Source organism: Pelecanus crispus, chromosome 20, assembly GCF_030463565.1.
Source record: "Pelecanus crispus isolate bPelCri1 chromosome 20, bPelCri1.pri, whole genome shotgun sequence".
Lineage (NCBI taxonomy): Eukaryota > Metazoa > Chordata > Aves > Pelecaniformes > Pelecanidae > Pelecanus > Pelecanus crispus.
The window spans coordinates 6,849,810-6,862,485 of record NC_134662.1 but is presented as its reverse complement, the minus strand read 5'-3'; the positions used below and the strand labels follow the sequence as shown (position 1 = coordinate 6,862,485).

Sequence of the window (12,676 nt, the reverse complement as noted above, 5' to 3'; positions counted from 1 at the left end):
TTTGTTTTGTTTTTCCCCCTTACCTAATTTCTTGTGATTTCAACGGACATGAAATGAATATAAAGGGTTTTTTAATGAAAAACACAAGGAGCCCCAGTGTCTGTTTCTTAAGGCATCGCTGACTGTGACGAGGGCAGGGCAGGAGCAAACCCCTGCCTGGGGCTGGGGCTGGAAAATGCCCCCATGGGTCCTCCCCTCCCCTCGGGCTGTGGCCCGTCCTCGGAGCCAGGGCCAGGCACCCATGGGTGGCCTGGCCGGGCCCAGGGGAGGGGAGCGGGGCGGCCCAACCAGGCTGCTTTCGGCTTGGTTTGCCGGTGCCCGTGCTGGGCTCTGCTTTGGCCATGAGGGCTTCTCCCTGCTCCGAGCCCGTTTCCCAACTATTGCCGTCTCTCCAGCCGGAGGCAGCTGCTGGAGCCAGGTCCCTCTGCTCCAGGGGAGGCAGCAGGGCTGGGCACCAGCTTTTGGGTTAAAAACAGAGTAAAAATGGTGTCTTCTCTCCCATCTCAGCCAGGGAGGGACTGAACCGTGGCAGCATCCTGCCTTGTGCTGGGCAGCATCTTTGTCAGTCTGTCTGCTCTTTTGCAAAGATCTGAAGCTTTTGTACAGGTAAAATAAAGATGTTCCCAGCTCAACCAGACGCTGCGTCCTCGAGTCCTGTTTGTGCCGTGGTGGAGGGAGGATTCCCCCACCCCGCTTTGAGGCTGCTGTTGCCGTAACTCTGCCCTGGGGAGAGGGTTATTTTTTTTTTTTTTTTTTTTTTTTTTCTTCCCAGGGCTGATTTCATGCTCCAGCCCTCCGTAAACAAAACCCAAATAAAATCCCCAAAATAAAAGTGCTCCGTGTGCCTCTTGCCCAACTGCTGGCAAGCGGAGGGGGGGGGGGGGGGGGGGGGGGGGGGGGGGGGCAGGGGGAGGGGGTTGAGATGGGTGCTGCTGCCTGGTGCAGGGCCAGGGGCTCAGCCCCATCCTTGGGCTGGGGCGACACTGAGCGATGTTGGGGGGATAACCCAGACCCCCATGCTGGGGCCGGTGGGTGGGGACACGGGGCTGTGTCACTGTGCCCCCGGAGGGGCTGGCCAAGCCCTGCACTGCCCCAACAAGGAGCTTGTGTGAGCCCCCTTGGGATGTCACCCTGGGTCGGGGGATTTAAAGGCTGATATGCAGTCTGTCCAGCCCCCCCCCAACCCACCCCACCCCACCCCCCCTCCCCCCCATTGCCTTTGGCTGCCGCAGCCCCCGCCGGCACAGACGGCAGCGCCAGGGAACAGAATAACGCCCAGACACAGACACGAACTTGAGCAGAGCCATGTTGGTGTCGCTGAGGGTGCAGCAGGGTTCAGGCGCTCGCACGGCCCCAGGCGGGGTGGGGGGGGGGGGGAGCTGTTGGTTGAATTTGGGGCACCCCTAGGTTTGGGGGTGCGGCGGGGTGGTGCGCGGTGCCACTGCGCTGGTGGTCTCGGCAGCGTCTTCCAGCCACGGCAGCAGCAGGTGCTGGAGCAGGAACATCACCAGTGCCTCCCAGGCCTGGGCCACCACCCCGCGTCCCTGGGCCACCACCCCGCGTCCCTGGGTCACCACGGTCTCCAGCAGCTCCCGCAGGGACCCGGCCCGGCTGAAGGCGCCGTGGACCTCGGCCATGCGGCGCTGGGCTCGCTGCGCTGCCTGCTGCAGCAGGGCCGGCAGCTGCCCGACCTGAGCCTGCAGCTGCACCAAGGCGTCCTGCAGCCGCTGCGCAGCATGCGGCCCGTGGCCAGCACCTGCCCCGGTGGCATCACGGGGGTCCCGCACCCCTCAGCCCGCCGTGCCTGGGTGCTGGGACAGGCAGGGGGTGGGCAGGGGTTTTCCTGCGCCTGTTTCCTGCAGGCCCACGTCTCCTGCTGGGGTGGCTGCGGGGTGGCCTCATCCGCGGGGTCCATGGAAGTTCTGCCTGCAAGGGAGGGGCACAGCGCTGACCCCGGGGTGCAGATGGGTGGGTGCAGATGGGTGCCACGGAGCCCCAGTGCCATCTCTGGGCCCAGCTGTGCCCGTGGGCAGGCCAGGTGGCCCAGAGCGGGCCCGTGTTGGCCTCCGTCCCTGCCTCCTCTGGGCCATGCAGGGGGGCTGCTGGCAGCACGGGTGGGCACCCAGCTCATGGCACACTGCAGGCGAGGGGGCTGAGCCGCACTGGGGGGCCCTGGGGTCCAGCCCAGCCCCAGCCCTAGGACGGTGGCCCAGGGCTGTCGTCACCAGTGCTGTGGGCGACACCGCAGTCTGGGGGGGATGGAGCAGGGTGCCACCGCATGGGAGTCAGGGTACGGGGAGCACCCAGTGGGGTGAGGTCCTGCCAGCACCCCCCAACCCTGCTGCCCTGGGGGGACCCTGCTCCCACCTCCTGCTCCTGTCCTCCCACCCCGGTCCCTGGGCTGCGGGATGGGTGGGCACTGTTCCCCAGAGCCCCCCTCCACTCACCCTCAGCCATGGCTCTGCTCAGCGGGTGGAAGAGGCCCGTGCCCAGGGAGGCTCAGCACCAGGCTGTCCCCTCCAGCGATGCCATTAAGAGCCCTAGCCTCTGTGAGGTCATGCAGGGCTATGACATCATCACTGTCCCTGAGCCCCTGCTTGGGGTGGGATGCAGCCATACCCTGCCCCCCCCCCAAAAGAAACCTCAGTCCAGTGCAAAACTAACCAGAGTTTATTGCTTCATGAGCCCCCCCGACCCTACGAGACGAGGGCTTGAAGGCACCAGGGACAAGGGGAGGGGGGGGACCCAGGTGGGCTGGGGTGACCCCCGTAGGCACTTGGGCAACCAAGGCACGTCACCGGCTCGGGCCAGAGCTGCACCCGGGGCAGGCAGGAGGGGGCCCTTGTTCAGGCAGGCACTGAGGTTACGGGCAAGGGCGCCAGGCAGGGGTTAGTAGATGCTCCTATGGAGGCTTGGGGGGGGTGCCAGGACCCACGCCCCCCCGAGGATGCTACTGCATCTCCAGGTCAACCAGGCGCTGGCCTGAGGGGGCAAAGGGTCCCACAAGCCAGGTCAGGGGGGTGTTGTGGGCCACGTGCTCCACCAGCTCGTCCATCAGCTGGCGTGCGTTGGTGGCAACGGGCACGGGCTTGGGCCAGCACGCTGGCTGTCACGTCCTGGAGGGAGGCGGTGGAGGCGAGGGCCGCCCGTAGCTCCTCCACGTTTTGCCGGACCTGCCCCGCCGTGTCCTGGATGCTGGCAGGAAGGCCCTGGAGGCTGGACACCAAGGGCTGGCAGGAGCTCTGGAGCTGCTGTGTCAAGCCCTGCAGCAGGGCCAGCGTGCCCGACTCCACCGGCTGCAGAGGTACAAGGGGGTGGTGAGGGCTGGGGGGACAGCAGCTGACCCCAGGGACCCCCCCTTGCCCTCCAACTACCTCCGGTGGCACCAGGTCCTTGCCACCACCCGGCTGCTTCTTGCTCCACTCCAGCCACATCTGCTGCAGCTTCTCCTGCCCTCCCTGCAGCTTCTGGTCCATGCCCTGCTTGAGGTGCTCCACCTGGGAGGAGAGGCAGCGCCTGGCGTGAGTGGTCTGCCACAGCCCTGGGGTGGCATGGCGGGACGTGGGGATGGGTCCTACCAGGTCGAGGGTGCGCTGGAGCTGGGCCAGCACGTCCTGGCTGCTGTGGCGGGCACTCTGCAGCTTGCCCAACGAGTGCTGGAGGGCTCGGTGCCGCACCTTGGCCGAGAGGGAGCCCAGGCGCACGAAGTAGCTCTGCTGCTGCTTCTGCTGCTCCGTTTCGAAGCCCTCCACGGCCGTGGCCAGCTTGGCTGTGGGAGAGGAGCTGCTGAGGTGGCCCCACCACCCCCACGTAGAGCCAGCATCGCCCTGCCCAGGCTCTACCACACCTCTCCAAGGGGACCCCCAGGCCATGCCCTAGCTCCAGGGGGCTGCGATCAGCTCCTTACCCAGCTCCTCATCCGTCATGGGCAGGTAATGGTCCACCAGCTCCTCCGACTTCTCCAGCATGGAGCCCATCCCGCTCACCACCATCTGGCCCACAGTTGAGCCCATGACGGTGCTGACGCCGCTGCTCACCGCCGACTTGGTCAGCTCGACGCTGCCCTGCACGGCCCCTTTGGTCATGTCCATCACACCCGTCACCGCATCCTTGGCCCCAGCCACGGTGCTGGTCAGGACATCCTTGGCCCCCGTCACTGTGGACGTCACCAGCTGCTTGGTGTCCGAGATGAGCTGGTTGGGGGGCGAACAACCCTCTGTTAAGCGGCACTGGGAGGGGGACCGCAAGCGTGTTTGCCCACCCCACCCCACTACCTTCTCTGTGGGCTGCTGCAGGATGGGCAGCTTCTCCTCCAGCTTATCCAGCCCTTTGCAGGCGTATTCGTTGGCGGTGGAAACTAGAGACGTGCAAATAGGTGGTTTATAGCACCCGCCGCCTTGCAAGGGCTCTGCTAGGGCCAGGTTTTGGGGTACGCCAAGATCATGGGTGCTGCCCCCCACCCCCCAGCCCCCACTCACTCTGCGGCTCCAGCTTGGTGAGGATGGGCTGGGCCCCGCTGACCGCCGCCGCCGTCAGCGTCTTCACCCCCTTTTCGGCGGCGTCGCAGACGGACTTGACGTAGGGTGGCTCTCCTTGGTGGAGGCGTACGCCGTGGAGACCATGTCGTAGGCAGAGCTCACCAGGGGCAGGCTGGCCACCCGCGTCCCGATGCTCTGGGGACGTGAAGGGGTCAGGATTGGGGGGGGGAGCCCGCATCTCATAGGGGATGGGGGGCACTGCGTGCCCCCAACCCCCCGAGGACGGCTTTGGGGCACTCCCAGGACCCTCCAAGCCCCCCCAAGGGCGAGATAACGCAGAGCCCTGTCCCCAGGCAGGGACCCCCCGGACACCCCCACCCCAAAGCTCCCCTCGCCCCCACTGACCGGCTGCTGCTGCTGCTGCTCCTCCGCCTTGGGCTGCGCCGCCCCGGGCTCGCTGGTGGCCATGGCGGGGGCTGGGGGGGAACGGGCCGGTGAGCGGGGCCAGCCCCCCCGAGCGCCCCCGAGCGCCCAGGACGGGGGAACCCCACGGTACCCCCCTCCCTAGGACGGGGCAGCCGCCCCCCGCCTGGGGACCCCCGGCCAGGGGGGTTCCTGCCCCCCCCGTGCCCCGGGACGGGGCCGCTCTCACCGCCAGCCTGGGCCGGGATCCGGACGCGCCCCTGGCGCGCGCCGCCGTCCCTTATAGCCCCGGGGGGGGGGGGGGGGGAGCCGGCCCCGCGCGCACGTGACCGGGCCCCGCCCTCCCGGGGCGGCCCCGGGGGCACCGAGCCCCGTTCCGGGGCTGCAGCGGCCCCGCCGGGACAGGACCCCGCCGTCGGGCTGCACCGACCCCCCCCGGCACCGGATCCCCCGGGCTGGGCTGTACCGACCCCCCCCCGCCACGACCGGATCCCCCCCGGCACCGGATCCCCCGGGCTGGGCTGTACCGACCCCCCCCCCCCGCCACGACCGGATCCCCCCCGGCACCGGATCCCCCCCTGCGCCGGGCTACACCCAGCCCCTCGGGCCCCGATCCCCCGGGACCGGGCTGCACCGATCCCCCGCCCCCCCCGGGAGTGGATGCGCCGGGACCAGGCTGCGCTGACTCCCACCCCGCCGGCACCGAATCCCCCCGGGACCGGGACCCCCAGCCCGGGCTGCTCTGACCCCCCCGGGAGCGGATCCCCTGAGCCCCACCCACCCCCACCCCCGGGCCAGGTCAGGCACTGTCCCCCCCCAACCCCACCCTCGGGGGGATCCCCCAGCACGGGGGTCCCGCTGTTGCCCCCCACCTGGCCCGGTGGAGGAGCTCAGGAGGTGCCGGAGCACGGACAACGCCGGGGAGCCGGTGCCACGCTGCACCCGCAGTGTTGGGGACACCCCGGGCCCAGCCCCGCCGGGGCCGCAGCGGTGACAACCGGGACGAAGTTCACTGCCACACAGCGGGGTCACAGTCCAGCCGCCCCGGCACCAGGCCGGCACCCCCCGTCCCGGCACCCCACCGGCACCCGCTCCGCTCCCCGGCACCCTGCCCGCAACCCCCCCATGGGGCCACCCCGCACCCCCGGCTCTGCCGAGCCCCTCGGCAAACCCAGCATGACGCGGTGGCTCTGCCGCAGCCGGCGCTACAGGCTCCGAGTCATTTTAAGGCCTAAAAAGTTGTTTTCTTTAAAGTGCTTTGAAGCTGCTAAGACACGAAATGCCGACGCTCCCCCAGCTCGGGGACACCGCAGGGAGCCCCGGACCCCGCACGGGACGGGCTCGGCGCACGCCCCGTCCCCTCTGCGCCGCCGTCCCCCAGCGAGTCCCCGGCTGTCGCATCAGAGGTCCCACGCTGCGGCACCGAGTCCATCGTCAGCTCGTCCCCGGCGCGGACGGGGCTCGCTGCTGCGGGCAGGCGGGTGCTCCCCCGGTCTGGCAGTGCCGGGGCTCAGCGCTGGCTGCAGAGCTGCCGGGGAGCGGGCAGCCGGTGCGTTGCCCCCCACCGTGATGCAACCCTCCCATTTGGCCATCTCCACAGGAACATCCTCCGGGTACTCCACCAAGGCGGGGGCGAAGGGTCCCACCAGCCAGGGCAGGGGCGCGTGCTGCCCCACGTACTCCAGCAGCTCGTCGATGCTCAGCTGCGCCCGCGTCACCGTCTCCCGGCTCTGCGCCAGCACCAAACTCGACAGGTCGTGGAAGGAGCGGGCGTGGGAGAGGGAAGCCTGCACGCCCTCCATGCCGTGCCGGACGTGTCCCGCTGTCTCCTGCACGCTGCTGGGTAAACCCCGGGCGCTGGCGGCCAGGCGGGTGCAGGCGGCGTGGACACGGCGCAGGAGCCCGCGCAGCATGGCCAGCGTCCGCGCCTCCACCTGCAAGGCAGCCAGCGGGCAGCAGCGACGCTCCCCCTGCCCGGCCCGGCTCGGAGCCCCGGCCCTTGGTGTCCTCCATGGGCACGGTCCCCCAACCTGTATCTCAGTGTCCTCCATGGCCGTGGTCCCCCACCCCGTACCGCGGCGTCCCCCACGGGTACCCCCGCCCCGTACCTCGCTCTCCTCCATGGGCACAGCGTTCTGCTGGCTCCACTCCAGCCACATGCGGTGGAGATGCTGCCGGGCACCATACAGCGGCCCATCCATGCCCTGCCGCCCCTGCTCGATCTGGGGGAACGGACAGCGAGGTGGGAGCACACCGGGGGGTGCCGGGCTGGCGCGGGGCTGCCACGGTCCCCACCGCATCCTTACCAGCTCGAAGATGCGGTGGAGCTGGGCGAGGACGTGCTGGGCGCTGTGCCGTGCCCGCCGCAGCTCACCCAGCGAGCACTGCAGGGCTCGGTGCCGCAGCTTGGCCGAGAGCGAGCCCACGCGGACGAAGTAGCTCTGCCGCCGTCTCTGCCGCTCCGGTGAGGCCACCCCAGCACCCGCCGCCGCCGCTGCAGGGCCAGGGGTGAGAACCACGTGGGTGGACAATCCCACCCTGGGCACGGAGCATCCCGCTGTCGGTGCTGGGATGAGCCCCCCGAGCTCCGCACCCCATCACGGGGACACAGGGGTGCCTGGCTGCCAGATGCTCGGCCGCCGGGTCATGTGGAGGTGTCACCAAAAAGCCAGGTGGCCTCTCCGGTCACCTCTGCCGTGACACGGGGCCAGCTCTGCCGAGCTATAAATACCCGGGGTGGGCGGCGCACGAGGCTATATTTGCTTTCGGGTTTCCAGGTGAGAGTTCACCCACCGCCGCGCCGCATTCCCCGGCTTCGGGTTCCCGCTGGGTGGGGAGTGGGGACTGTCCCCTGCGCAGCGTCGCGGTGGCCCGGGCACCGCATGGGGCTCGGCAGCGCCCTGGCACCGCAGAGCCGCCCCGGCAACGCCGCGGGGGCTAAGCAGGGGCACCGGGTGCAAGCGATGCTGGGGTGGTGCTGAGCAATGGGGTGGGGGTTCTGGGGGGGGCTTGGCATCCCCAAATTTGGGAGATGGTTTCCGGCCCGGCGCGGTCGGCACTCACCCCGCTCGTCGTCCGTCCCGGGCAGGTATTGCTCCACCAGCTCCTCCGATTTCCCCAGCACCGCGTCCATCCCCGTGGCCAGCAGCCGGCCCACGCGGGAGCCCGCCACGGTGCTGACGCCGGTGCTCAGCGCCGAGCGCGTCCTCTCCACGCCGCCCTGCACCGCGCCACGGGCCAGGCCCACCGCGCCGCTCACGGTGGACGACACCAGCTCCCTGGTCCCTGCCACCACCTGGGAGGGGACAGCAGAGGGACGCCTTGTCCCAGCACCTCGCCCAGCGCTGCGCCCCCCCCCGTGTCCCCCGGGGCAGCTGTTACCCTCTCCGTGGGCTGCTGCAGGATGGGCAGCTTCTCCTCCAGCTTATCCAGCCCTTTGCAGGCGTATTCATTGGCGGTGGAAACTAGAGACGTGCAAATAGGTGGTTTATAGCACCCGCCGCCTTGCAAGGGCTCTGCTAGGGCCAGGTTTTGGGGTACGCCAAGATCATGGGTGCTGCCCCCCACCCCCCAGCCCCACTCACTCTGCGGCTCCAGCTTGGTGAGGATGGGCTGGGCCCCGCTGACCGCCGCCGCCGTCAGCGTCTTCACCCCCTTTTCGGCGGCGTCGCAGACGGACTTGACGTAGGGGTGGCTCTCCTTGGTGGAGGCGTACGCTGTGGAGACGGCGCCGCAGGCACAGCTCACCAGGGCCAGGCTGGCCACCCGGCTCACCACATTCTGCTGGGGGGACGGCGGTGAGCCGGGGCCCCCAGCAATGCCCGCAGCCCCCCCAGCCCTCCTCGCACCCCTACCTTCAGCTCCTGCCCATCCTCTGCCGGTGCGCTGTTTTCGGCTGACATGGCGGCGGCGCTGCAGTGTGAAAAGATCATGGGGTGGCTGAGCGCGGCGTGGACCCCCGGGGTGGCTGACCCCCATGGTCACCTCTCACCGTGCCGAGGAAGGCAGCACATGGCGGGGCTGAGCCCCCCAGCACGTCCCTCCGCAGCCCCTGCCCCTCAAAGGGCTGAGCCCCACCAACTCATGACACGAGTGGGAGGCAGCTGGAGGCCTCCGGCAGGGAGTCAGGGGGGTCCAGAGGGGGTTTGGGGTCAGGGCTGCCCTGCCCTGCCGGGACGCGGTGGGCTTGGGTCGCCCATCCCTGCTTGGATCCCCCCCACCCCCGTTCGGGGCCGGGGAGGGGTTTTGGGTGATTCAGCAGGAAGCCGGGCTGGATTCGCCTTTCGCAACCCTGCGGTGGGGACGTGCCACCGGTCACTGTCACCTCGGCCGGGGCAGCCCCAGGACCCCCCCGCAGGGCGCGGAGCCGCTGGCAGCCCCCCGGCAGGGACTCTGCCCCTTGGGGTGTCCCCCCGCCGCACGGCTGCACCCCGGGTCCCGCTGGGGACGGGGCAGTGTCCCTGCCCCGCTGCCCCCCCCGGCCCTGTGCACCCCGGGGGACAAGTCCTGAGGAGGCTTGGGGGGGCCTGCAGGCAGCTCCCTGGGGGGGCAGCTCCCTGGGGGGGGCAGGTCCCCTTGGGTCCCTGGGGGGCGGGTCCCGAGGGGCAGGTGCCCTCGGGGCCCCTGGGGTGCTGCAGGGCACCCACCACGGAGGGGCGGGGGCGGGGGGGGGGGCGGCAGGGGACCCCTGGGACCCCCCAGCCCCTGCTGTCCCGCCGCAGGGCTCCCAGCAGCCCGGGCGGGCTCTGCCCCTGCCAGCCCCCGGAGCCCCCCCGGGCCCTGCGGGGCCGGATCCGGGGACCCCCGACCCCCACCCCGGGTACCCCCCCGGGTACCCCCCCGGATACCCCCCCCGGGGACCCTCCCGGACCCGCCCGGGGCCCCCCGCACCCCCGGGCCCCCCCCCCCGGCCCCCTTTCCACCCTCCAGCTGCCGCCAAGTCCCGCGGACGGCACTTACCGGGGGGGAGGGGGTGTCTGTCGCGACCCCCGATCGCGATCGCGATCTCCGGTCGCGATCCCCGGCCCCCGCCCAGCGCGGGATTCATAGTTGGCGACGGGAGCCAATCAGCGAAGGGGAGGGCCGCGCCGCCACCAATTAGGAGGGGGGGCGGGCCGGGGGGGCGGGCCTTGGGGGGTGCCGCCACGTGGGGGCTCCCACGTGGGGCCCGATCCTGCCCGGAGGCTCCGCCGCGTCCCGCGGCCCCGGGGACCCCCGCGGGGAGACCTGAGGGGACACCCGGCCCCCGCGGGCGGCCAGGGCCCCCAGCGCCCGCCCCAGGTGCCCCCTGCCAAGCATCGCCCAACCAGGTGTCCCCTTGACACGTCCCCACGCCAGGCATCCCCACGCCAAGTGTCCCCTTGCCGGGGGTCCCCATACCACGTGTTCCCTCGCCAAACGTCGCCCAACCAAGTGTCCCCTTGCCCTCTGTCCCCATACCTGGTGCCCCCTTGCCAAACAGCTCCACACCAAGTGTCCCCTTGACACATGTCCCCATGCCAGGCACCTCCATGCCAAGTGTCCCCTTGCCATGTGTCCCCTTGCCAAACGTCGCCCAACCAAGTGTCCCCTTGACCCGTGTCCTCATACCAGGCATCTCCATGCCAAGTGTCCCCACACCAGGTGCCCATACCAAGTGACCCACTGCCAGGTGTCCCCATGCCAGGCATCTCCATGCCAAGCGTCCCCTTGCTGTGTGTCCCCATACCGAGTGTCCCCATGCCAGGTGTCCTGATGCCAAGCGTCTCCATGCCAAACATCTCCATACCAAGTATCCCCTTGACATGCATCCCCCTACCAGGTGTCCCCTTGCCAAGCATCTCTGCGCCAAGTGTCCCCACACCAAGGGACCCAAGACCAGGCGTCCCCTTGCCAAGCACCTCCATACCAAATGTCCCCAAGCCAGGCGTCCCCATGCCAAGCAGAACCCCGCAGGGTCCCAGGCCTCCCCCAGCCCCTGTGGGTGCTCGGGCCAAGGGACAGCAGTGTCACCCGGCGGTGAGCAACAGCAGAGGGTGGGAGAGGGTAGTGGACAATCCTGGGGGTGGCCCCGTGGGGGACCAGGCTGGCCTGGACGGGAACGGGCATGGGCAGGGGACACAGCAGGTATGGGACGGGCACAGCCGGGGGACATGGTGCCTGTCGCTGCCTTATCCCCAGGGACTTCATAGGACGACACACAGGAGAATGTGTGATGGCTCCAAGTGACGGCGTTTAATGTGCTCTTGTGGGGCGGGGACAGGGACATGTGCCAGGCGGGATGGGGACAGGGATGTGGGACAGCCTGAGCCAGGTGGGATGGGGCTGGGGGCCATTGGGATGGGCATCACGGGATGGGGACAGGGCCATTGGGATGGGCACAGCTGCACCCCTGTCTCCCTGCCTCAGTTTCCCCAGAAGAGCTCGTCTTGGCCGGGGACAGAGTGGCAGGGAGGGAGGTGACATGCCCGGGCACCTGGGGCGACGCCGAACCCCTTGCCTAGGGGTCCAGCAGGCGCTGCCCATCCCTCTTGGGCTCACAGCCCGTGTCCCCAGCCCGGCTCACGGCAGCCACCTCCTGCCCCCGGTAGCGTGCGGGGCTGGCGCAGAGGGTGTCGCGGGCGGCGGTGAGCCGCGGGGCCGCGCGCCGCAGCAGCGCCAGCAGCGGGCACTCGCAGACCCAGGGGTTGCCCGAGATGTCGAGGTCCAACACGGGCCCGGGGGGCCGGGGGGGCAGCTCCAGCGCCCGCAGCCGGTTACGCGCCAGGTCGAGGACGTGGAGATGATGCAGGGGCGTGAAGATGCCGGCGGGCAGCGCCCGCAGCTCGTTATCCTGGAGGAAGAGGAAGCGCAGGGCGGGCGCAGGCGCGAAGGCGGCGGGCGGCAGCGTGCCCAGCCGGTTGCCCTCCAGGTCGAGCCGCTCCAGTGCCTGCAGCCCGGCCAATGCGCCTGGTGCCAGGGATGCCAGGCGGTTGTGGGACAGATCCAGGCTCCGCAGGGACTGCAGCGGGCGGAAAACTGCCGGTGGCACCTCCGCCAACGTGTTGGCAGCCAGGTTGAGCCAGCGCAGCCGGGGAAGGTGCTGGAACCAGGCGGGCTGCAGCTCCTGCAGCCGGTTCCCTCGCAGCACCAAGTGCCGGAGGTGGCCGCTGCTGGCGAAGATGCCGGCGGGGAGGTCGGCCAGGAGGTTGTCCGTCAGGTCGAGGACGCGCAGGGTGGGCACAGGGTGCAGGAGGGCTTCGGGGAGGGTGGTGAGGCGGTTGGAGGAGAGGTGGAGCTCCTGCAGCCGGGGCAGCCCGGCCAGCGCGGCGGGGAGGAGGGTGGCCAGTGCCGTGAACTCCACCGAGATGGCCACGATGGTGGGGGGCAGCCCGGAGGGGAAGGTGCTCAGGGTGGGCTCCGTGCAGACTAAATGGGTGGCGTTGGGCTGGGGGGAGCACGGGGCGGTGGGGCCGAGCAGCAGCACCAGCAGCAGCAGCGGTGGCAGGATCCGGCCCGGCAGCATCATGGCGCTGGGCTGCAGGCAGGCAGCCATCGTCACTCGAGGGTTGCGCAAGCCCTGCCGCGGCTGCCACGCTGCGGGCTCTCCACCCCGCGGCACGCAGGCCACGGCTGCGGGCAGGGAGGTGCCCTGACCCCCACATCCCCCCTCCCTGGCCCCACTCCGAGCCCCCCGGCCCTGCCCTCACCTTCCCAACCAGCCGGCAGGGCTCCTCGGGACCGTCCTGGCTGCTCGGTGGCTGACACCGGCAGGGCTGGTGGCTCGGCCTCACGTGTCGGTTGGGAAATCACCGCCG

At 70.2% G+C, this 12,676-nt stretch overlaps 3 protein-coding genes across 3 annotated transcripts; all 3 read right to left on the bottom strand.

Moving 5' to 3' along the window:
- Positions 1–2,950: 2,950 nt before the first annotated feature.
- On the bottom strand, positions 2,951–4,946 carry LOC142595430 (perilipin-3-like). Its single transcript, XM_075723577.1, is given in 9 exon segments — positions 2,951–3,076; positions 3,078–3,296; positions 3,375–3,497; positions 3,579–3,769; positions 3,908–4,193; positions 4,275–4,357; positions 4,479–4,583; positions 4,586–4,671; positions 4,894–4,946. Coding segments are annotated over 9 exon segments (1,272 nt in total).
- Positions 4,947–6,301: 1,355 nt separating this feature from the next.
- Positions 6,302–8,803, bottom strand: LOC142595500 (perilipin-3-like). Its single transcript, XM_075723868.1, has 7 exons — positions 8,756–8,803; positions 8,486–8,684; positions 8,283–8,365; positions 7,965–8,196; positions 7,208–7,395; positions 7,010–7,123; positions 6,302–6,835 (listed from the first exon to the last, which is right to left on the bottom strand). The coding sequence occupies exons 1-7, from the start codon at positions 8,801–8,803 to the stop codon at positions 6,302–6,304; spliced, it is 1,398 nt and encodes a 465-aa protein (XP_075579983.1).
- Positions 8,804–11,379: 2,576 nt separating this feature from the next.
- Positions 11,380–12,387, bottom strand: LOC142595499 (uncharacterized). Its single transcript, XM_075723867.1, has one exon. The coding sequence runs from the start codon at positions 12,385–12,387 to the stop codon at positions 11,380–11,382; it is 1,008 nt and encodes a 335-aa protein (XP_075579982.1).
- Between the last annotated feature and the right edge of the window lie 289 nt (positions 12,388–12,676).